The following is a 22,328-nucleotide window of genomic DNA, read 5'->3' as shown; positions in this document are numbered from 1 at the left end:
AGTATACTATGAACACAACACTATTCTAAAAAATACTGTTTAGAAACATTTCAGATTCATTAATTCTGACCAGACTCCTCCACACCAGTAGGCGGCGTGGTGTTTTATAACGGTACACTCAAGGAGGAGCCTTTGATAACAAGACGGTCTGTCGTGATGATAGTCTTGGATGATCTTCAAAATAGTGTTATCTCTTTCTCCCTCTTTGCTCCTTTCGTCACATTTTTACCTTCATATTTCAAATATAAAGTTGTGACCTCATGACCACGGATGTTAATATTATGTACGGGGCCTCAGAAGTACCCGTATACTCTGTATTGTTTAATAAAAAAGCCTTTTAATCCGATTGGTAGCCATTTATCTCCATTCACTTTCAACCACGTGACCCTATCGGTTGGGAGGTGTATTGCACTCTAATACATTATAACTCTGTGAGAAAATGGCCGCCGATCAGATTAAAATGCTTTTTTATTGAACAATACGGCAGATACGAGCATTAATAAGAGCCCGTACATATTTATAACATCCGTGAACATAAGGTCAGCACTTTATATTAGAAATATGAACCTTAATGTAGATGTACGAAGTAAAAAAAGAAAAAGTGCAAACACTATGTTGAAGATCAGACAAGATTGTCATATAATATATGACGTCATCAAGGCTTACATCAGATTCAGGGAAGCAGAAGAAGAAAAGAAAGTGTTCCGCTAACAGCAATAATACTTCCGGTTTTTGAGCCAGCAACAATAAGGTTTCCGGTCAATATGCCTTCAAAATAAGATCCATATATTTAATGTTTTTTTAAAAGACACACACTTATTTTTATTTTATATTTATATTTATTTTTATGACGTAAGTCTTTTTTTTTTTAGCACTTTTGAGGTATTTTTTACTGTACTGGAGTATTTCCCATTTCAGTCCTTTTACTTCTACTACATCTCAGAGGCAAATATTGTACTTTTACTCCATTACATTTACATGAAAACTTTAGTTACTAGTTACTTTGTAGATTTTGAAACTATCAGATCTACAAGCTCACAATGCGTCGCAATGCGACGCATTGTGAGCTTGTAGATCTGCTATTTTCAAAATATTTTAATAGGCCTACGTCTTGAACAATTCTTCACAATGAGTACTTTTACTGTCGATGCTTTAAGTATATTTTGATGCCAATACTTTTGAACTTTTACTCAAGTACATTTTGATTACCTTTTTAAACTTTGTATTGATTGAAATGTTTATTAGGCAAAAGAATGTAAAACAACACAGTTACATTTATAATACTTTTGTCTAAAAGGTCCGACCAAAAAAGTCCTCGTGGACTTGTTTCCGTTGAGGTCCTTGAATTAATTTCATAGACATATATAATAGCAACCAAACAGTTCAAAGATCAACATGAAAAACAGAGGGAAAAAAACACAAAAAAACACTATATGTACAAAAATAAGCACCATGAAAAATAAAATACAAATATATATACAAAAAAAAGGGGAGTAACAGAGTATTTCTACACTACAGCATTAATACTTTTACTTGATAAATGGAGTACCTTTTCCACCACTGATTCATTTATAGTTTTTAATTAATAATATGCAAATGAACCGTTTTTCAACGACTTCCGTTTACTCTAGAGAGATACTCTTATTCTGAAGAGATCATCCACCGGAAGTGTCATATTGGCCAGTGGAACACATCCGGTAGAAACAACATGGCGGCTCTGGGACGTTTGTTTAGAGGAGCTTCAGCTTTAAGGAGTCTGAACAGTAAATATCTTATTATTATTATTATGATGTGTGTGTTTTATGTGTGTGTCTGTTAGGTGTGTGTTTACAGTGTGTTTACACAACAGTGTGTAGTAGTTGTGTTCACACACAGGTCTGACCTTCGAGCTAAAGCTAATGCTAACGTTAGCCTGACTGTACTGACTGATACTGTTCCCTGTTATAATGTGTTTCCTCTGTAGTCTGTTAGATCTGATTATATATGAGTCTAAAGGTTATGATAAATATTGTTTCCCTGTTAGAATGTGTTCCCCCTGTATGATTAGATATAAGGTCTGTAGCTCTGATAAATGAAGCAGGGACCCCTTAGCTGACAGAGAGAGATGAAGCAGGGACCCCTTAGCTGAGAGAGATGAAGCAGGGACCCCTTAGCTGAGAGAGATGAAGCAGGGACCCCTTAGCTGAGAGAGAGATGAAGCAGGGACCCCTTAGCTGAGAGAGAGAGATGAAGCAGGGACCCCTTAGCTGAGAGAGAGATGAAGCAGGGACCCCTTAGCTGAGAGACAGATGAAACAGGGACCCCTTAGCTGAGAGAGAGAGATGAAGCAGGGACCCCTTAGCTGAGAGAGAGATGAAGCAGGGACCCCTTAGCTGAGAGAGATGAAGCAGGGACCCCTTAGCTGAGAGAGAGATGAAGCAGGGACCCCTTAGCTGAGAGAGAGATGAAGCAGGGACCCCTTAGCTGAGAGAGAGATGAAGCAGGGACCCCTTAGCTGAGAGAGAGATGAAGCAGGGACCCCTTAGCTGAGAGAGAGATGAAGCAGGGACCCCTTAGCTGAGAGAGAGATGAAGCAGGGACCCCTTAGCTGAGAGAGAGAGATGAAGCAGGGACCCCTTAGCTGAGAGAGAGATGAAGCAGGGACCCCTTAGCTGAGAGAGGTGAAGCAGGGACCCCTTAGCTGAGAGAGAGATGAAGCAGGGACCCCTTAGCTGAGAGAGAGAGATGAAGCAGGGACCCCTTAGCTGAGAGAGAGATGAATTAATCCATTATAAGACCGGCGGGAACACATTTGTGTCATTTTAGGATTTCTTTGGCTATTCAAAAACAGCAGATCTACAAGCTCATAGCACGGCGCTATGAGCTTGTAGATCTGCTGTTTTTGAAAGATTCTGAAAATGTGTTCAAATCTTTGAACATATATCTTTTAAAGCGAATATTTTTAACTCTGGAACAACTTCTGGGGGTCCCTGGAACAACATATTTTGAGATGAGGGTCCACGTCCAAATACATCATTTTTGAGAACCACTGATATAAACGGAACGTACGCTTATAAAAAACTGTTAGGATTTAGAAGACATTTGTAGAATCACCCAGAAGCAAATATTTGCTTTTTTTTTATCCTGAAAGTTTGTGCAAATCTTTTGTATATATATATATATATATACATATATATATATATATATATATATATATATATATATATATATATATATATATATAAAATAATAATAAAAAAAAAAATATATATATATATATATATATTTTTTTTATTATTATTATTTTTTTTTAGTTTTTGCTTCTGTGGATTCTACAAATGTCTTCTAAATCCTAACAGTTTGTTGGGGGAAGAAACGTATGTTTCTATATCAGTGGTTCTCAAACTTTTTCATGTCAAGGACCCCCATAATGATATGTATGTGGCCACGGACCCCCATCTCACAATATGTTGTTCCAGGGACCCCCCATGAAGCAAAGAATTGAGTTAAAAATCTACATATATATATTCAAAGATTCGCACAAATTTTCACGATTTTAAAAACAAATAAATAGCAGATCTACAAGCTCATAGTGCGGCACTCGGTGCCGCACTATGAGCTTGTAGATCTGCTATTTTTGGCTAATGCCCCCCCCACCCCCCCCCCAGAATAGGGATATCGGGGTTCAAGTGATTCATGTAAAAACAACAACAAAGAAAAAGGTTCCTATCCCATCACACAAAGACTTAGCGGCCCGCCTGTAGTGACTCTTGAGGACCCCCTAGGGGTCCCGGACCCCCTGTTGAAGACCCCTCGCTCTGATATAAAGTGTTTTGTGTGTTTTTTGTTTTTTTTTCAGTTGCAGGTGGCAGTGTGTCATGTCTCCAGCGTCCAGTAGGGGGCAGTGTGTCCTGTCTCCAGCATGCAGTCAGGTTGCAGAGCGGCAGCGCTGAGACCAGACGTGAGTTTTACAGTGTTCTACTGCAGAGCTTCTCAAACTATGGGCGGAGACCCCACAGTGGGGCCGCGGGGGAGGTGCCGTTGGGGTCGCAACCAAAAAAACAGAAGAAAAATGTTTTTTTTATCAAGAAACGGTAAAAAAAAAAGTAGAAAAAGATAATTATGTCACGACTAACATGAAGAGAGGACGGCCTCTTGACTCCTCCTACAGTTTACAGTTTAGGCCTTTAGCAGACGCTCCTAATCCAGAGAGCAAGAACACAAGGTAATACATCAAATGCATAGGAATAGTAATCTAATGATAAAGTAATACATAAGTAAACCAATAATCTAATAATAACTAATACACGCGTAAACCAAGAACCTATCATCAGCCTGTACATTGAAACTATACACATTATAGGATCTATAGATCTGTCTACATAACGTGATATCTAAGTTACATTTTAGGCTTTGCATAATCCTGCATGGTGGTCAGGGCTAGGACCTGTGCTACACACACAGCTCCACCTCCAACACAACACAACACAACACAACACAACACAACACAACACAACACAACACAACACAACACAACACAACACAACACAACACAACACAACACAACACACACAGCTCCGCCTCCAACACAACACAACACAACACAACACAACACAACACAACACAACACACACAAGCCCTTGGAGAGGCTGAGGCACATTAACAGGGGTGCACATAACAGGTGCGCATGCGCACCCAAAATAAATAATGCGCACCACATCAGACGACGCGAGGCGCTTTTGCGTACCAACAGCTGGGACAGGAATTTCCAAGCTTTTATTATTTAGCAAAAATAAAAAATAAAAGCCTGGAGATCGAGGCTAGGAATTTACTTCCTGAAGCCACACTCACACACTCTCGCTAAAGCACGCGTCGGCCCCATGTACAGCCATTAGGCGCAGGGGAAGGGGACGCATGCTGCACGTGATTGTGTGATAGTTGCTTTGCGTCGCCTCGCAGCGAGGCCTCGCATTGCCTCGCTGCGTGCACGCAGCCAGCAGCGGCTGTTAGAGGCACTCTTCACCGATGATGAACGCACCGTGATGGTGCAAAATATGCCGTGAACGTCCAAATCTGGCGGATAAAAGCAGTGCAGCACAGGGCACCAACCTTGGGGGCTTCTCCTAACGGCGTGTGAGAAAAAAAAAAACGGCGAAAATCGCGGAATTTGGAAGCAGAGCGTCTGTCCGGGGCTTCAGTGCGGCTGCAGAGTTCATGTGCAGGGCTGGGCTGAAGCAGTGCTGCCCCCCCCCCCCCCCCCCCCAACCCTAACCCTAACAAAACTGTCCGGTGGGCGCCGTGCTGCACCCCCCCCCCCCCCCCCCGTTGACAAAACAAAACGGGACCATTTATTTGGTGCGCACCAACTCACATCTCCAGGTGCTCTTCTGAGTACTAGACCTAAAAAGTTATGTGCACCCCTGCACATTAACTCATTCACTGACTTATTTCTGGATGTGTTTGCCCACTGCCAGCGATTTAGTGTTTTTTATAAAATTGTTTGAAATTTCACCTTTTTTTCCCCCCATTATGATCACAAGTCCAGTCGTTTCTAAACACACAGGCGAGTCGTGCACGGCGCTCAAGACAACAAACATTACGGCCGGGGGGGAGCCCTTCTCCTCCAGCCCAGCGTTAAACAGCATGCATCGCCATGTGAACGGAAAACTCACTTACCTTTTCCACCTCGCCACAGACAGTGGCGTGCACAGACATTTTGAGGGGCAGGTGCTCAAGTAAATTATACTTGTTTTTGTTTACTTGGTCTGCTCTTTTTTCCCTCTACACCGCTACCTCTTTGCCAAAAAATAGCCGATCTACAAGCCCACAACGCCTCGCAGCGCGAGGCGTTGTGAGCTTGTAGATCTGCTATTTTTGTTCTCCTCAGAAAAGGGATGCTAGGTTTCGAGTGGTTATGGTAAAAAGAAAAATCATATCACATAAAGATTTGGCGGACCCCCTGTAGTAACTCTGAGGACCCCCTGTTGAAGACCCCTGCTGTAAACTGGAAAAAAAAACTTTTTTTTTCTTTTTTTCAAAAGGGCACTTCTGGTCAAGAGGGCAAAGGGCAGGTGCTCTAGCACCACCTAGAGTCTATCTGTGCACGTCCCTGGCCACAGACCTCGCTAAATCCCTTATGGCGTGTTCAACTGTTTGTAGACACACAGGGTAGTTGTGTGTGAGTGGCCCAAAGAAGACATTTTCAATCGGCGACTTTCCGTTTTGCAGCAGTAGCAGTTTCAAAACAGCGACGCGAAACAGTGTTCCGCGGCGGAGAAATGCAAAGCCGAGATAACGGCGTTTGAAAGCGGAACCCAAACAGGAAGTGGGCGGGAGTGAAAATCTTTGATTTGACGTATTTCTATATCCGGGTTGTGCTACAATTAAATGTGTCCCTTCGAGAGATGAAGGACGTTGAGATCCTGTTTTAAAAAATGATTTTTCAAAATTACGTTTTTTACGTCCTAGGCAGTGTATGAGTTAACTGATTTAACTGTTCATAAACCATTTAATTAGGAATTATGTTCAATATGAGCGGGTGACTTAAAAGAGACATGTTAGGTGTTTTTGTTACTCTGAGAGTGAGAGGGTTACATGGACCACGGGTCCATTTGGTTCCATCTGTACCCTGGCGGGGGTTAAATTTAAATCCTCAGTGTTAATGTGAACCCTTGTCTCCTTTCCTTACATCCTCAGTGTTAATGTGAACCCTTGTCTCCTTTCCTTACAGCCACAGTGAGGCCTAAGGATGCTGTCACTCACAGTCAGCTGGCAGCGTTCGGTGAATATGTGGCTGAGATGATGCCCAAGTATGTTCAACAAGTCCAGGTTAGTTCACTGTGTGATGAACCGTAATGCTGTCAGAACCTTCTGTAAAACACTCTGGACAACGCTCCACACGTCCTAGACTCTTCTCTCTTCTCTAAAACACACTGGACAACGCTCCACACGTCCTAGACTCTTCTCTCTTCTCTAAAACACTCTGGACAACGCTCCACACGTCCTAGACTCTTCTCTCTTCTCTAAAACACTCTGGACAACGCTCCACACGTCCTAGTCTCTTCTCTCTTCTCTAAAACACACTGGACAACGCTCCACACGTCCTAGACTCTTCTCTCTTCTCTAAAACACTCTGGACAACGCTCCACACGTCCTAGACTCTTCTCTCTTCTCTAAAACACACTGGACAACGCTCCACACGTCCTAGACTCTTCTCTCTTCTCTAAAACACTCTGGACAACGCTCCACACGTCCTAGTCTCTTCTCTCTTCTCTAAAACACTCTGGACAACGCTCCACACGTCCTAGACTCTTCTCTCTTCTCTAAAACACCCTGGACAACGCTCCACACGTCCTAGACTCTTCTCTCTTCTCTAAAACACCCTGGACAACGCTCCACACGTCCTAGACTCTTCTCTCTTCTCTAAAACACTCTGGACAACGCTCCACACGTCCTAGACTCTTCTCTCTTCTCTAAAACACCCTGGACAACGCTCCACACGTCCTAGACCCTTCTCTCTTCTCTAAAACACCCTGGACAACGCTCCACACGTCCTAGACTCTTCTCTCTTCTCTAAAACACCCTGGACAACGCTCCACACGTCCTAGACTCTTCACTCTTCTCTAAAACACCCTGGACAACGCTCCACACGTCCTAGACTCTTCTCTCTTCTCTAACACACCCTGGACAACGCTCCACACGTCCTAGACTCTTCTCTCTTCTCTAAAACACTCTGGACAACGCTCCACACGTCCTAGACTCTTCTCTCTTCTCTAAAACACCCTGGACAACGCTCCACACGTCCTAGACTCTTCTCTCTTCTCTAAAACACCCTGGACAACGCTCCACACGTCCTAGTCTCTTCTCTCTTCTCTAAAACACTCTGGACAACGCTCCACACGTCCTAGACTCTTCTCTCTTCTCTAAAACACCCTGGACAACGCTCCACACGTCCTAGACTCTTCTCTCTTCTCTAAAACACTCTGGACAACGCTCCACACGTCCTAGACTCTTCTCTCTTCTCTAAAACACTCTGGACAACGCTCCACACGTCCTAGTCTCTTCTCTCTTCTCTAAAACACTCTGGACAACGCTCCACACGTCCTAGACTCTTCTCTCTTCTCTAAAACACCCTGGACAACGCTCCACACGTCCTAGACTCTTCTCTCTTCTCTAAAACACACTGGACAACGCTCCACACGTCCTTGTCTCTTCTCTCTTCTCTAAAACACTCTGGACAACGCTCTACACGTCCTAGACTCTTCTCTCTTCTCTAAAACACTCTGGACAACGCTCCACACGTCCTAGACTCTTCTCTCTTCTCTAAAACACCCTGGACAACGCTCCACACGTCCTAGACTCTTCTCTCTTCTCTAAAACACTCTGGACAACGCTCCACACGTCCTAGACTCTTCTCTCTTCTCTAAAACACTCTGGACAACGCTCCACACGTCCTAGACTCTTCTCTCTTCTCTAAAACACTCTGGACAACGCTCCACACGTCCTAGACTCTTCTCTCTTCTCTAAAACACCCTGGACAACGCTCCACACGTCCTAGTCTCTTCTCTCTTCTCTAAAACACCCTGGACAACGCTCCACACGTCCTAGACTCTTCTCTCTTCTCTAAAACACTCTGGACAACGCTCCACACGTCCTAGACTCTTCTCTCTTCTCTAAAACACTCTGGACAACGCTCCACACGTCCTAGACTCTTCTCTCTTCTCTAAAACACCCTGGACAACGCTCCACACGTCCTAGTCTCTTCTCTCTTCTCTAAAACACCCTGGACAACGCTCCACACGTCCTAGACTCTTCTCTCTTCTCTAAAACACTCTGGACAACGCTCCACACGTCCTAGACTCTTCTCTCTTCTCTAAAACACTCTGGACAACGCTCCACACGTCCTAGACTCTTCTCTCTTCTCTAAAACACTCTGGACAACGCTCCACACGTCCTAGACTCTTCTCTCTTCTCTAAAACACTCTGGACAACGCTCCACACGTCCTAGACTCTTCTCTCTTCTCTAATGTTTTAATGTCTTATGTTACTTAGATTGTTTTTCTAGAATAGTTTACTGAGAACACTGTTCTCTCTGCATACTTATATCCGTGTGTGTGTGTGTGTGTGTGTGTGTGTGTGTGTGTGTGTGTGTGTGTGTGTGTGTGTGTGTGTGTTTGTGGTTGTGTGTGTGTGTTTAGGTGACATGCTTCAATGAGTTGGAGGTGATGATTCATCCTGACGGGGTCATCCCCATGCTGACCTTCCTGAAGGATCACACCAACGCTCAGTTCAGGAACATGATCGACCTGACGGCCGTGGACATCCCGTCCAGACAGAACCGCTTCGAGGTACCACACACACACACACACACACACACACACACACACACACACACACACACACACACACACACACACACACACACACACACACACACACACACTAAGGCCGTCAACAAATATTCGAATATTAAAAATAAAAGTGTTCGACTCGATTAAAAAAAAACGTGTGAGACTGTGGGATTTCCCCTCACGGTAAAACTCCCTCCGTGTCTTATAGCCGACCCTAAATTGATTGAAACCAAACACAAATATTGTATTGGTTACGTTTTCCCGTTTCATGTCAGAAGTCAGGGACTTTTGGGACAGTTCCAGAAAGGCCTCTCCATTCCAGGCCGACCAGGCCGGACGTTTTCAGAAAAAACTGCAGAAATTAAGTACCAAGTTTAACGGCCGCGCACCTTACGGGCCTCTATCTGACATTCCCAGGCTGAATTAGGGGCCTTACATGGTTCTCCATCACAACACAATGAACACAGGGTTCTCCACATGTCTAAAGCATCACAGCTTTATTAAAATGAGACAAATGAATAAAATAAGTTTGAATCATTCATTTGATCTCACATGAAAGTGTTTCTCAGAACCAACCGACACATATAGAGAAAGAAAGAGACTTCTGAATGAAGTTTTACTGCATACAATATTTTATATTAAAACATGATATACATTCGAGATTCGATTTGAATGAATCGAATCCACCTGCTGTTTAAAAAGGAATATTTGAAAAATGTGTGGCTTTTTAACTCTACTGTATGTCATGTGATATTTAACTCTACTGTATGTCATGTGATATTTAACTCTGTACTGTATGTCATGTGATATTTAACTCTACTGTATGTCATGTGATATTTAACTCTACTGTATGTCATGTGATATTTAACTCTACTGTATGTCATGTGATATTTAACTCTGTACTGTATGTCATGTGATATTTAACTCTACTGTATGTCATGTGATATTTAACTCTGTACTGTATGTCATGTGATATTTAACTCTGTACTGTATGTCATGTGATATTTAACTCTGTACTGTATGTCATGTGATATTTAACTCTGTACTGTATGTCATGTGACATGTACAGATCGTCTACAACTTCCTGTCCCTGCGGTATAACTCTCGTATCCGTGTGAAGACGTACACGGACGAGCTGACGCCCGTAGACTCTGCTGTCCCTGTTCACATGGCCGCCAACTGGTACGAGAGAGAGGTATGACCTGTGACCTTAAAGAGAGAGAGGTATGACCTGTGACCTTAAAGAGAGAGAGGTATGACCTGTGACCTTAAAGAGAGAGAGAGGTATGACCTGTGACCTTAAAGAGAGAGAGGTATGACCTGTGACCTTAAAGAGAGAGAGAGGTATGACCTGTGACCTTAAAGAGAGAGAGAGGTATGACCTGTGACCTTAAAGAGAGAGAGAGGTATGACCTGTGACCTTAAAGAGAGAGAGAGGTATGACCTGTGACCTTAAAGAGAGAGAGGTATGACCTGTGACCTTAAAGAGAGAGAGGTATGACCTGTGACCTTAAAGAGAGAGAGAGGTATGACCTGTGACCTTAAAGAGAGAGAGGTATGACCTGTGACCTTAAAGAGAGAGAGAGGTATGACCTGTGACCTTAAAGAGAGAGAGGTATGACCTGTTGACCTTAACCCGTTGAGACCTGAAGCCGATTCTACATGTCTCCTAAATCTCAACAGTTTTTCTGAAAAACGTATGTTTCTATATCAGTGGTGCTCAATCTTTTTCATGTCAAGGACCCCCAGAATGTATATGTATTTGGCCGCGGACCCCCATCAAAATATGTTGTTCCAGGGACCCCCCAGAAGCAAAGATTTGAGTTAAAAATGTTCGCTTTAAAAATATATATATTCAAAGATTTGCACACATTTTCACGATTTAAAAAAAAATAGCAGATCTACAAGCTCATAGCGCGGCACTCGGTGCCGCGCTATGAGCTTGTAGATCTGCTATTTTTGAATAGCCCAAAGTGTAAAATAATGCTTTTTAGCTCAAATCTAAAAATGACACAGTTCCAGGTCTTAATGGGTTAAAGAGAGAGAGGTATGACCTGTTGACCTTAAAGAGAGAGAGAGGTATGACCTGTTGACCTTAAGGGTATACATGGATTAAAGTTCTCAGTCGCCAAGACTGATTTCAGTCATTTGGATTCCATGGAAGCCAGCATGTCTTCTATGGGAGCATGTTGCGCAGCAAAAATAGCCGATCTACAAGCTCTCAATGCGTCTGCGACGCATTGAGAGCTTGTAGAAAGACTATTTTCGGTTATTTTAAGATTAGAGCATTTGAAGTGGTCAAACTAGCAATATGTTCAGATGCATCTTCCATAAGATCTTAATCGTCTCGGATATTTCATATAAAAGCAACGGTTAAAGCCTGAATCTGTGAATTTGTGTTCTTGGCAGTATGTAGAACAGCAGGACCAACATTACTAAAGCATCCTAATTTTACATATTGTGTTCATCGTTTAGGAATCGGCGCTAGTGTGTGTGTGTGTGTGTGTGGGGGGGGGGATCCTTTCACACTGTTTCACAAATCGCACATTAGGTTTTCAGTCGTGAGTTAAAATGTGGCTTTAATCCATGGGTATAGTATGTAGTATATTATTGTAATAGCAGAGATAAAGTTGTAATAGCAGATAATAATCCTCCTGTCCATGTTGGTAAAGTGTAACCACACTTCTGCTCTCTTTACTTTCATCCATCAGTGAAGTGTGATGGTGCGTTCAGGTTGCCTCGTTTAGTAATTTCCGTCCGCTCGCTTTCTTTCAAGATACGTTCAAGAGTACGTAAAACGTGGTACCGTTAGTTTATTAAGTGAACAGATACTCGGTGGTATCCACGTGATTCAGTCGGTACCACTTAAAGAACTCGGTGTTCAACCCTAGTTAGAATTCTCCCCATTTTTAACCTTAGCTGTGCGGCTGATGGGCTTTTATCTGCTATTTTCAGCTTAATGTTGATGCCCATGCGGTGAAGATAGAGGCACGTTGTTCCACTGTTTATGGTCATGCCCAAGATTGGTAGAGTTTTGGAGGGAGATGATTGGGCAGGAAATACAAAGGATCCTGTTAATTGTCTCCACCAGGCCGAAGGCATGGCGAGAGAGTATGTTTTACCCTCCGTCCGTGTGTCCGTGTGTCCGTGTGTCCGTCCTTCTGTCTGTGAGCAGCTAATCTCCGCCACCGTTGGCCCGGTCGCTGTGAAACTGCACACACACACTCCCTGGATGCCACAGCAGAACCTCTGCCCTAAATATTTTACATGGGCCTGTTATAGCGCCACCAGGAGGCCGATTTGTGCAAAACACATTTTTGGATATTACTCCTACAGATTTTATCCAAATATCACGCAAATCGGTACACAGTATCTCTATAGTCATGTGATCAAGACGGATCTGTCCGATATTTCATATTCCATCCTGATTGGCTAAGGTTGGCTTCCAAAGTTTGCGGGATTGGTCCGTTGTGAACAAAATGTCTCAAATCATGAACGCAGCGTGTGATTTCCGTGAAAATTCGCACACACATTCCCACTAGGCCGAGGACGCAATGACAAGCTAAAAGAGTAATAGCATTGACCTGGAAGAGGCCGGATAGACCAAGCATTGCACAGTGGTTCAGGGAACTGTCTTTATGTCTACCTCTAGAAAAAAAATCACATATATACTTCAGGACAAACAAGAGATGTTTCAGGAGGTTTGGCTGCAGCTGTGCGAGAAAGAAAAAAAAAGGACGCTCTGCTTGCAAATTCCGCCGTTTTTTTTCTCTCACTCATTTTGGTGAACCCCCCAAGGTTGGTGCCCTGTGCTGTGCTGCTTTTATCCGCCAGATTGGGACGTTCACGGCATATTTTGCACCATCACGGTGCGTTCATCATCGGTGACGAGTGCCTCTAAACAGCCGCTGCTGGCTGCGTGCACGCAGCGAGGCAATGTGAGACACTCACACAATCACGTGCAGCATGCGTCCTCCTCTCCCCCTGCGCCTAATGGCTGTACATGGGGCTGACGGGTGCTTTAGCGAGAGTGTGTGAGTGTGGCTTCAGGAAGTAAATTCCTAGCCTCGATCTCCAGGCTTTTATTTTTTAGTTTTGCTAAAAAAATAAAAGCTTGGAAATTCCTGTCCCAGCTGTTGGTGCGCAAAAGCGCCGCGCGTCGTCTGATGTGGTGCGCATTATTTATTGTGGGTGCGCATGCGCACCTGCGCACCAGTTATGTGCACCCCTGGTAATATACAAACCTGTGTGTGTGTGTGTGTGTGTGTGTGTGTGTGTGTGCGTACAGGTGTGGGACATGTATGGCGTGTTCTTCTCCAACCATCCAGACCTGCGTCGCATCCTGACTGACTACGGGTTCGAGGGTCATCCGTTCAGGAAGGACTTCCCCCTGTCAGGATACGTGGAGGTGAGGCGTCAACAAACCCTTCCATGTACACATCACCATGGAAACCGGCTCATGCTCACAGACAGACAACCAGTTACCATCAGCCAGGGTTGATTGTGACAGCAAATTTTGATGCAGTTTTTTACATTACATTACATTACATTACATTACATTACATTACAGTCATTTAGCAGACACTTTTATCCAAAGAGACTTACAATAAGTGTATTCAACATAGGTTGGGAACAAAAACTACTAATCACCAGAAGTCTTAAGTGCATTTTCTACAAAAACAAGCAACTAAGAGTATACCTAGTGCTAAGGTAAAAGTGCTATGTATCAGCTACCTACTGTATTAAACAGATGAGACAAAATAGCTAAATCAAATGAGCAAGAGCTAAAACAAATAAGTGTATCGACTAAACAAGATCCAATAAACAATACAAAACTAAAACAAGAGTTCGTACAACTAGTTAACAACAAGTAGGCCAGGCAGAGAGGAAGGGTAGTGTTTCCTGAAGAGGTGGGTTTTCAGCCTGCGGTGAAAGATGGGCAGTGACTCTGCTGTCCTGACATCAGTGACTCTGCTGTCCTGACATCAGTGACTCTGCTGTCCTGACATCAGTGACTCTGCTGTCCTGACATCAGTGACTCTGCTGTCCTGACATCAGTGACTCTGCTGTCCTGACATCAGTGTCTCTGCTGTCCTGACATCAGTGTCTCTGCTGTCCTGACATCAGTGACTCTGCTGTCCTGAAATCAGTGTCTCTGCTGTCCTGACATCAGTGACTCTGCTGTCCTGAAATCAGTGTCTCTGCTGTCCTGACATCAGTGACTCTGCTGTCCTGAAATCAGTGTCTCTGCTGTCCTGACATCAGTGTCTCTGCTGTCCTGACATCAGTGACTCTGCTGTCCTGACATCAGTGACTCTGCTGTCCTGACATCAGTGTCTCTGCTGTCCTGAAATCAGTGTCTCTGCTGTCCTGACATCAGTGACTCTGCTGTCCTGACATCAGTGACTCTGCTGTCCTGACATCAGTGACTCTGCTGTCCTGACATCAGTGACTCTGCTGTCCTGACATCAGTGACTCTGCTGTCCTGACATCAGTGACTCTGCTGTCCTGACATCAGTGACTCTGCTGTCCTGACATCAGTGTCTCTGCTGTCCTGACATCAGTGTCTCTGCTGTCCTGACATCAGTGTCTCTGCTGTCCTGAAATCAGTGTCTCTGCTGTCCTGACATCAGTGACTCTGCTGTCCTGAAATCAGTGACTCTGCTGTCCTGACATCAGTGTCTCTGCTGTCCTGACATCAGTGTCTCTGCTGTCCTGAAATCAGTGTCTCTGCTGTCCTGACATCAGTGACTCTGCTGTCCTGACATCAGTGACTCTGCTGTCCTGACATCAGTGACTCTGCTGTCCTCACATCAGTGTCTCTGCTGTCCTGACATCAGTGACTCTGCTGTCCTGACATCAGTGACTCTGCTGTCCTGACATCAGTGACTCTGCTGTCCTGACATCAGTGACTCTGTTGTCCTGACATCAGTGACTCTGCTGTCCTGACATCAGTGTCTCTGCTGTCCTGACATCAGTGGGGAGTTCATTCCACCACTGTGGAGCCAGAACAGAAAAAAAGTTGTGACCGTGTAGATCGACCAGAAGGACCCTTGAGTGACGAGGCAATCAGTCGTCACTTTAGTAATAATAATAATAGTAATAGTAATAATAATACAACTTTATTTATATAGCGCCTCTCAAAACTGTGTTACAAAGTGCTTCACAAAGAAAACAAGAAAGGAAAACAGTAACAGAAAAAAATATTAAAAACAATGCAGAAAACAATGCAGGAATGCAGAGGTACAATTCACTTTCATACCGGTGCAAAAACCAGCGGAGATAGACTAGTATAATTGACTAGGAGTGGGGATTAAAAGCTAATCTATAAAAATGGGTTTTAAGGAGGGATTTAAACCGAGGGACAGACTCAGTGGCCCTCATTTATCATCGCGGTGCAGCCCAAATAATGGGCGTACGGCGAGATTACCGCACCTTTCGGCATTTATCAATATATCCTGACGTGGGCTTCATCCTACCGTACGCTGAAATCTCACGTCTGGTCGGGACCAGTTGTTGACGTTGGCTGCACCCGTTTATTCCATCCTAGACCTGCGGAGCACCATTGTCTGACTGTCTGACAGGCATCTGGACACATAATCCACTCCTAAATGTGTATATCTACACTAATAAATAATCCCTGTGAAAATATATCATTTTATATAAAGTAATTTAAACAAACTGCTTTAACAGTCATGTAGATAAGATTGTAGATCTGGCTGCATTGAAAATAGCAGATCTACAAGCTCACAACAGGTCGCATCGCGACGCGTTGTGAGCTTGTAGATCTGCTATTTTCTAAATATACGAGCGCAGTGTACGGCCGAATATATGGAAAAATATAAGACGTTTTTTACGCTCCGTTGATAAATGAGGGCCACTGAGCCTGATCTCTAGGGGTTAGGGCATTCCAAAGAGTATAGGGCCCTGAAGGCGAAGGCCATACGACCTTTAGAATTTAACTGACCTTTTGGAATGGCCAGGAGCGCTTGATTTGAGGATCTCAAACTACGTGTAGGCACATGGGGGGAGTAGGTCTGAGATATAGGCTGGAGCAAGACCTAGCCTAGCCTTACATGTAGTGAGTAGGATTTTAAAAGTGATTCTAAATTCAACTGGTAGCCAATGGAGGGATGCTAAGATGGGTGTGATATGGTCAAATGTTCTTAAAAGACGGGCCACAGCATTCTGAACCAGTTGAAGACTGTTGATGGATTTTTTTGGGGAGGGAGGAGTACAGGGAATTACTGTAGTCTAAGCGTGAGAGCCATAGTCTTTTGAATCAAATTCCATTTAGTTTTAGTCATATTTTAGTCATTCTGAAATGTTTTACTGTTAGTCTAGTTTTAGTCGACTAAATATCACAAGATTATAGTCGACTAAATCTACAGTTGATTCAGTCGACTAAAATGTATTTTGCCGGTGCCTTGATGGCGTCGTAATGGCTGATTTTACACTTGGTTGCATGCTGAAAATAGCAGATCTACAAGCTCACAACGCGTCGCAGCGCGACGCGTTGTGAGCTTGTAGATCTGCTATTTTCAGAGCGCAACACTCGAACACAACCAAACATAAAATGACTTCTACTGGATTTCTTCTCCTCTAGATCCCTCACTAACATTTTAGTTTAGTTTTTATTTGCTGACGAAATTGTCAACATATTTAGTCTCGGTTTTAGTCGTCATAGCTTAGTTTTTATATCGTTTTTATTTAGTTTTCGTCAGTGGAAAAAGGTAGTCGGTGGTTAGTTTTAGTCGACGAAATCAACACAGCTGCCTCGATGGAGAGGAACGCCACGGATCGACCAAAGATAAAATCGAGAGCTGGATCTAGAAACTCTGGTGGTTCTAGCAGCATAGTTTATCTAAATGCTTCAGTTTACAGTTTATCTAAATGTTCAGAACCACCTCCATAGATTGTATTGTTATTGTAGCGTTCTAATGCTCACTTACCTTACCTTTTAATTTTATTAAAGAAAGATGCTCTAGTTTCTTCACATTTCTCACATTCTCTTGTGTTTTCCAGGTTGTTTATGATGATGAGTTTACTTTAAGGTTGGGCCATATGCCAAAATATCCCTATCGCCCATCGTCGGCCCAAAAATCATCATTTAACCATATATTCGCGCTAGTAATATAATAATATAATATTCACAGTAATGTGAGTATTATATTACTTCTGAAATAAGCACAACAAGAGCGTGCCTTCATCATCATCATCATTATCCTCATCGTTATTAGAATGGGCCAAAGTGATTAACATTCCACTCACGCTTTGGATCGCGCTTTACCTTGAATTTGGCTAAATTTCAAGAGTTTAATTCTGGGGGAGGCAGAACATTAGGATACAAATTTATTTAAAATGACATATATCGTGGACATTTAGGAAGTATTTAGACAAATACAGGAGGATCCCAATGTTGTGGTGTATCTTGAAGACCAGGCCCATAGCAAGTTGCTGTACTCTGTCCTCAACCCTAAGCCATCCAATCCTAGCAAAATGATCAGGGGTTAGATGGGTTTTGTGATTGAGGCCAAGTAGTAGCCTTACAAGTTTATTTTGGGATGTTTGGAGCCTTGTTTTTAAGGCCTTGGAGGTGTTGTGATACCATGAAGTGCATGCATAATCATAATGACCTTGTATGAGGGCCCCTGCAAGAATCTTCAGAGTATTCTTACTTACTAGACGGCCAATCCTCCACAAAAAGCCTGTTCTTTGGTTGACCTTTTTGATCACTCTTTCGGCCATTTTGTTACCGGAGAGGTTTGCCTCCAAGATGGAACCCAGCTAGGGGTTGACTTTCTCTCTCTCTCTCTCTCTGTGTGTCTATGTCTCTCTCTCATAAAGGTGCGTTATGATGATGAGTTGAAGCGTCTCTCTCTCTCTCTCTCTGTGTGTGTCTATGTCTCTCTATCATAGGTGCGTTATGATGATGAATTAAAGCGTGTCTCTCTCTCTCTCTCTGTGTGTCTATGTCTCTCTCTCATAGGTGCGTTATGATGATGAGTTGAAGCGTGTCGTGGCTGAACCCGTGGAACTCTCTCAGGAGTTCAGGAAGTTTGACCTCTCGACCCCCTGGGAGGTTTTCCCCGCCTACCGCGACCCCAAGGCCGACGCCCCTAAACTGGAGGCCGGTGACCACGCCCCCGAGAAGAAGTAGTAGACCCCTCCCCCCTAGGGACCCTTTTGAGGGCGTTTCCTAAGGGGCCCCTTAGAGGGTCTGTAGGTCTCAGAGTGTACACGTGGTAAAGGGTCCATGTGGTTCCATGTGTTACACTCTGTGAGTTATGACTCAGCTGTTGCATCATACAGGACCTCCTGTCCCTCATTAAGACGTCCTTCTATGATATGTTAATTTATGTAAATAAATAAAACTGATAAAAATGATCCTTGACACCGTGTGTGTGTGTGTGTGTGTGTGTGTGTGTGTGTGTGTGTGTTTGATCGATCAGACAGAGGTCTGTTATAGAGCTCATTGATTGGTCATTATACGGAAATAACACGCCACTCAATTCAGTGATTGACCAATCAGAATCAAGCGTTCAACCAAGCCGTGTATAGATGAATCCACAGACAGAGCAGCCATAAGCTGTGGTGTCAACGCTCCTACACCGCACCGCGACACAGCAGCTATGTCCGCCTACAGGCAGCTCGTCTGTGGAGTTGTGTATAGAGAGTATTTGCACATGTGTCACTTTTCCACCGGGACGACACGCCCCCCCCCCCCCCCCTCATCTAGACTGAGTGGTAAACATTGAGCAGCATGGATATGGAGCGTTGGAGTGAAGAAGAGCTCGTTGTAAGTCACTCAACGGTCCTGTACCTCCTGTTTCTACATGTCACATGATGCAGGAGGCAGCAGGATGTTGGGTTACTGAAAAGAAGCGCTTCCAAACTCTGATGTAAAATGACATAAAGTATCTCATAACATGTCTCTACGGTGGAGTTTAGATAGATAGAAAGAGGATAATTCAAGCTTTCCGTACAGCTGCCATGTTGGTGAGTTTAATGTTTAATACAATCAGATAGAACTGTTCTGTGTGGATGTATGGGGGCTGTTAAGACCAGAAAGTATTTTTTTGCCACTCAGTAGGCGTTCCAGCATAACTTCCGGGTACGATGATGATGATGAACATGTAGTTTCAGTACGATGATGTAGTGGAGTAGAAGTAAAAGTATTGGAAATTGTAAATACTCAAGTAAAGTACAAATACCTCAAAATTGTACTTAAGTACAGTACTTAAGTAAATGTACTTAGTTACTTTCCACCACTGCCCAGAGGTAAAGAAATGCCATCAGATGGGGGTCCGTGGTCTAGCGCATAAAAAACCTTGAAATTAGAATAGTTTAGAATCACTGCTATAGATGTAATAACCCTCTCTTATGGGGCTGCCAAATGGGTCCACAGGAGATGCAGTAAAAGGTAGCCTGCAAGTGGCCAGCGAAACATTCCAGTGCAAGCGGTGCAGGGGAGAAGTCGCACAGGCAGATGCAGCCGAGCAAGAGGGGCTTGTAGTAGACGGGGAGACATATGAGGTGGTGGACAGTTTCTGCTACCTGGGAGACATGCTTAACGCTGATGGGGGGGTGGACCTAGCGGTGACCACAAGGGTGAGAAGTGGATGGAAGAAGTTCAGGGAACTCATGCCCTTCCTAACATCCAAGGCCCCATCCCTGAAGATGAAAGGGCAAGTGTACTCAGCCTGCGTCAGAAGTGGCATGACGTATGGAAGTGAGACATGGGCCCTGAGGGTGGAGCATGAAGAGAAGCTGAACAGAGCAGAGATGAGGATGATCAGATGGATGTGCGGTGTATCACTGAGGGAGAGAAAGACCAGTGCAGAGCTGAGACAGAAGATGGGAGTGGAGGCCATAGTGGATGTGGTGAGGAGAGGCAGACTGCGATGGTACGGACACGTTGTAAGGAAGGAGGAGAATGATTGGGTGAAGAAAGTAATGTCGATCAACTTGGAGGGGACAAGACCCAGTGGCCGGCCTAAGAAGACCTGGCAGATGACCGTGTTAGCTGACATGAAAGCACTCGGCATCGATCACGAGATGGCCATGGACCGTTCCCGGTGGAAGAAAGCCATAGCGAGAACCCAGTCCAACCCAACGGAGCCTGGAAAGCGGACTTTAAACAGATGATGATATGGGGGTCCCTGGCATATCTATTCAAATATGGGGGTCCGTGGACTAATATGTATGGTGTTGGGGGGTCCTTGACATGAAAAGGTTTGAGGAGTGAGGACCACCCACTGATTTATGAAGCCAGGTGATTCATGAAGAATAACCTGTTGTTTACTATAGCGGCCAGCAGGGGGCAGCGTGGCTCTATACACACACACACACACACACACACACACAGTGTCTCAGTAAACTAGGATCACAGGTAAACAATGAACCTCTGAGCAGTGGTGGAAAGTAACTGAGTACATTTACTCAAGTACTGTACTTTACTGGAGAATTTCCAATACTTTTACTTCTACTCCACTACATCTCGGATCTAAATATTGCACTTTTTACTCCATTACAATTATTTGAAAGTCACTATATATGAAAACTTTAGTTACTAGTTACTTTGTAGATTTAGATTATTATTACAAAACATACATTAACCACTTCAGCCCTATATACATTTTAGACCATTTGAAAACAGCAGATCTACAAGCTCACAATGCGTCGCGATGCGACGCATTGTGAGCTTGTAGATCTGCTATTTTCAAATGATTTTTATACAATCGCAAACTTGAAATGGGACATTCTGCATAATATGTACTTTTACTTTTAGTACTTTAAGTACATGTTGATGCCAATACTTCTGTACTTTTACTTGAATTCTGGTACTACTTGTAACAGAGTATTGTAGAATTGTCTGCATTGTAGAATTGATACTTTTACTTAAGTAGAACATTTTGAGTACTTTCTCCACCATGCCTCGGAGCCACTACACTGTCTCTCTGTTAAAAACCTTCACACTGACATGAGGAAACTCACAGGTATTTCTGTGTGGAAATAAAGCCAGAGAAATGGATGAAGCTGAAGAACTGCATCTGTTACCAGCAGTGGTGGGAAAAGTACTCACAGTTTAGTTTACTTATAAAGTAAAAGTATCAATACTGCAATATGGAGAGATACTCTGTTACAAGTAAAAGTCCAGAATTCAAAATGTGCTTGAGTAAAAGTATAAAAGTATTGGTATCAAAATATACGTAAAGTGCCAAATTAAAAAGTGCTCATTAAGCAGAATGTCCCATTTCACAAGCTTTTCAATCGTTTGAAAATATCAGATCTACAAGCTCACAGTGCGTCGTGATGGAACACATTGTGAGCTTGTATAGATCGGCTATTTTCAAATGGCCGAAATGTATATAGGGCTGAAGTGGTTAATGTATGTTTTGTAATAATAATACAAATCTACAAAGTAACTAGTGACTAAAGTTTTCAAATAATTGTAGTGGAGTAAAAAGTATAACATTTGCCTCCGGAGTAGAAGTAAAAGTACTGAAAATTGGAAATACTCCAGTGAAGTAAAAGTTCCTCAAAATTGTGCTTTCGTACAGTACTTGAGTAAATGTGGAGGAGGTACCAGTTTCCCGGTAGACAAGACTCCCTTTTTTTGTACATATTTTTCCCTTTTTCTTTCCCTTCTTTTTTTTGTATAGTGGTATTTTTTCCTCAGTATTTTTATGTTGATTTTTGAACTGTTTGGTTGCTACTATATATCATTGGTTCTCAAAGTGGGGTCCGGGGACCCCCAGGGGTACTTGAGGGGGTTCCAGGGGGTCCCCAGCTAAATGATGGACAGGGACCAAATGGACCCTTATGGGTCTGTAACTCTGAGAGTGTACAAATGGAACCAAATGGACCCTAACGGGTCCATTTGGTTCCATTTGTACACTCTCAGAGTTAAATTAACATTGGTTTTACAATATGAATTGGGGTCCCAGAGGTATAAATGCCATTAAATGGGGGTCTGTAGCATAATGCATGTTAAAC

At 43.4% G+C, this 22,328-nt stretch overlaps 1 protein-coding gene across 2 annotated transcripts; it reads left to right on the top strand.

Moving 5' to 3' along the window:
• The first annotated feature begins 1,686 nt into the window (after positions 1-1,686).
• On the top strand, positions 1,687-18,723 carry LOC311049502 (NADH dehydrogenase [ubiquinone] iron-sulfur protein 3, mitochondrial-like). Of its 2 annotated transcripts, none has more exons than XM_084063107.1 (7): positions 1,687-1,763; positions 3,839-3,940; positions 6,710-6,807; positions 9,177-9,326; positions 10,399-10,524; positions 13,618-13,737; positions 18,319-18,723. In XM_084063107.1, the coding sequence occupies exons 1-7, from the start codon at positions 1,709-1,711 to the stop codon at positions 18,487-18,489; spliced, it is 822 nt and encodes a 273-aa protein (XP_083919233.1). In that variant the 5' UTR covers positions 1,687-1,708; the 3' UTR covers positions 18,490-18,723. The 2 variants fall into 2 exon arrangements, with proteins under 2 accessions (XP_083919233.1, XP_083919234.1); XM_084063108.1 differs by having other exon boundaries at positions 1,692-1,763; positions 3,845-3,940.
• The last annotated feature ends 3,605 nt before the right edge of the window (positions 18,724-22,328 follow it).

The sequence above is a fragment of the Gymnoscopelus microlampas genome (genome assembly GCF_963454915.1).
Source record: "Gymnoscopelus microlampas genome assembly, chromosome: 1".
Taxonomy (NCBI): domain Eukaryota; kingdom Metazoa; phylum Chordata; class Actinopteri; order Myctophiformes; family Myctophidae; genus Gymnoscopelus; species Gymnoscopelus microlampas.
The sequence above is the reverse complement of the archived record's forward strand: the minus strand, read 5'-3'. Positions and strand labels throughout refer to the sequence as shown.

Bases quoted from the DNA above. Each gene is read 5' to 3' on its own strand.
- LOC311049502 (XM_084063107.1), top strand. From the start codon at position 1,709: ATGGCGGCTCTGGGACGTTTGTTTAGAGGAGCTTCAGCTTTAAGGAGT. The intron at 6,808-9,176 runs GTTAGTTCACTG...GTGTGTGTTTAG, and splicing joins AGTATGTTCAACAAGTCCAG to GTGACATGCTTCAATGAGTT. The intron at 9,327-10,398 runs GTACCACACACA...TGACATGTACAG, and splicing joins CCAGACAGAACCGCTTCGAG to ATCGTCTACAACTTCCTGTC.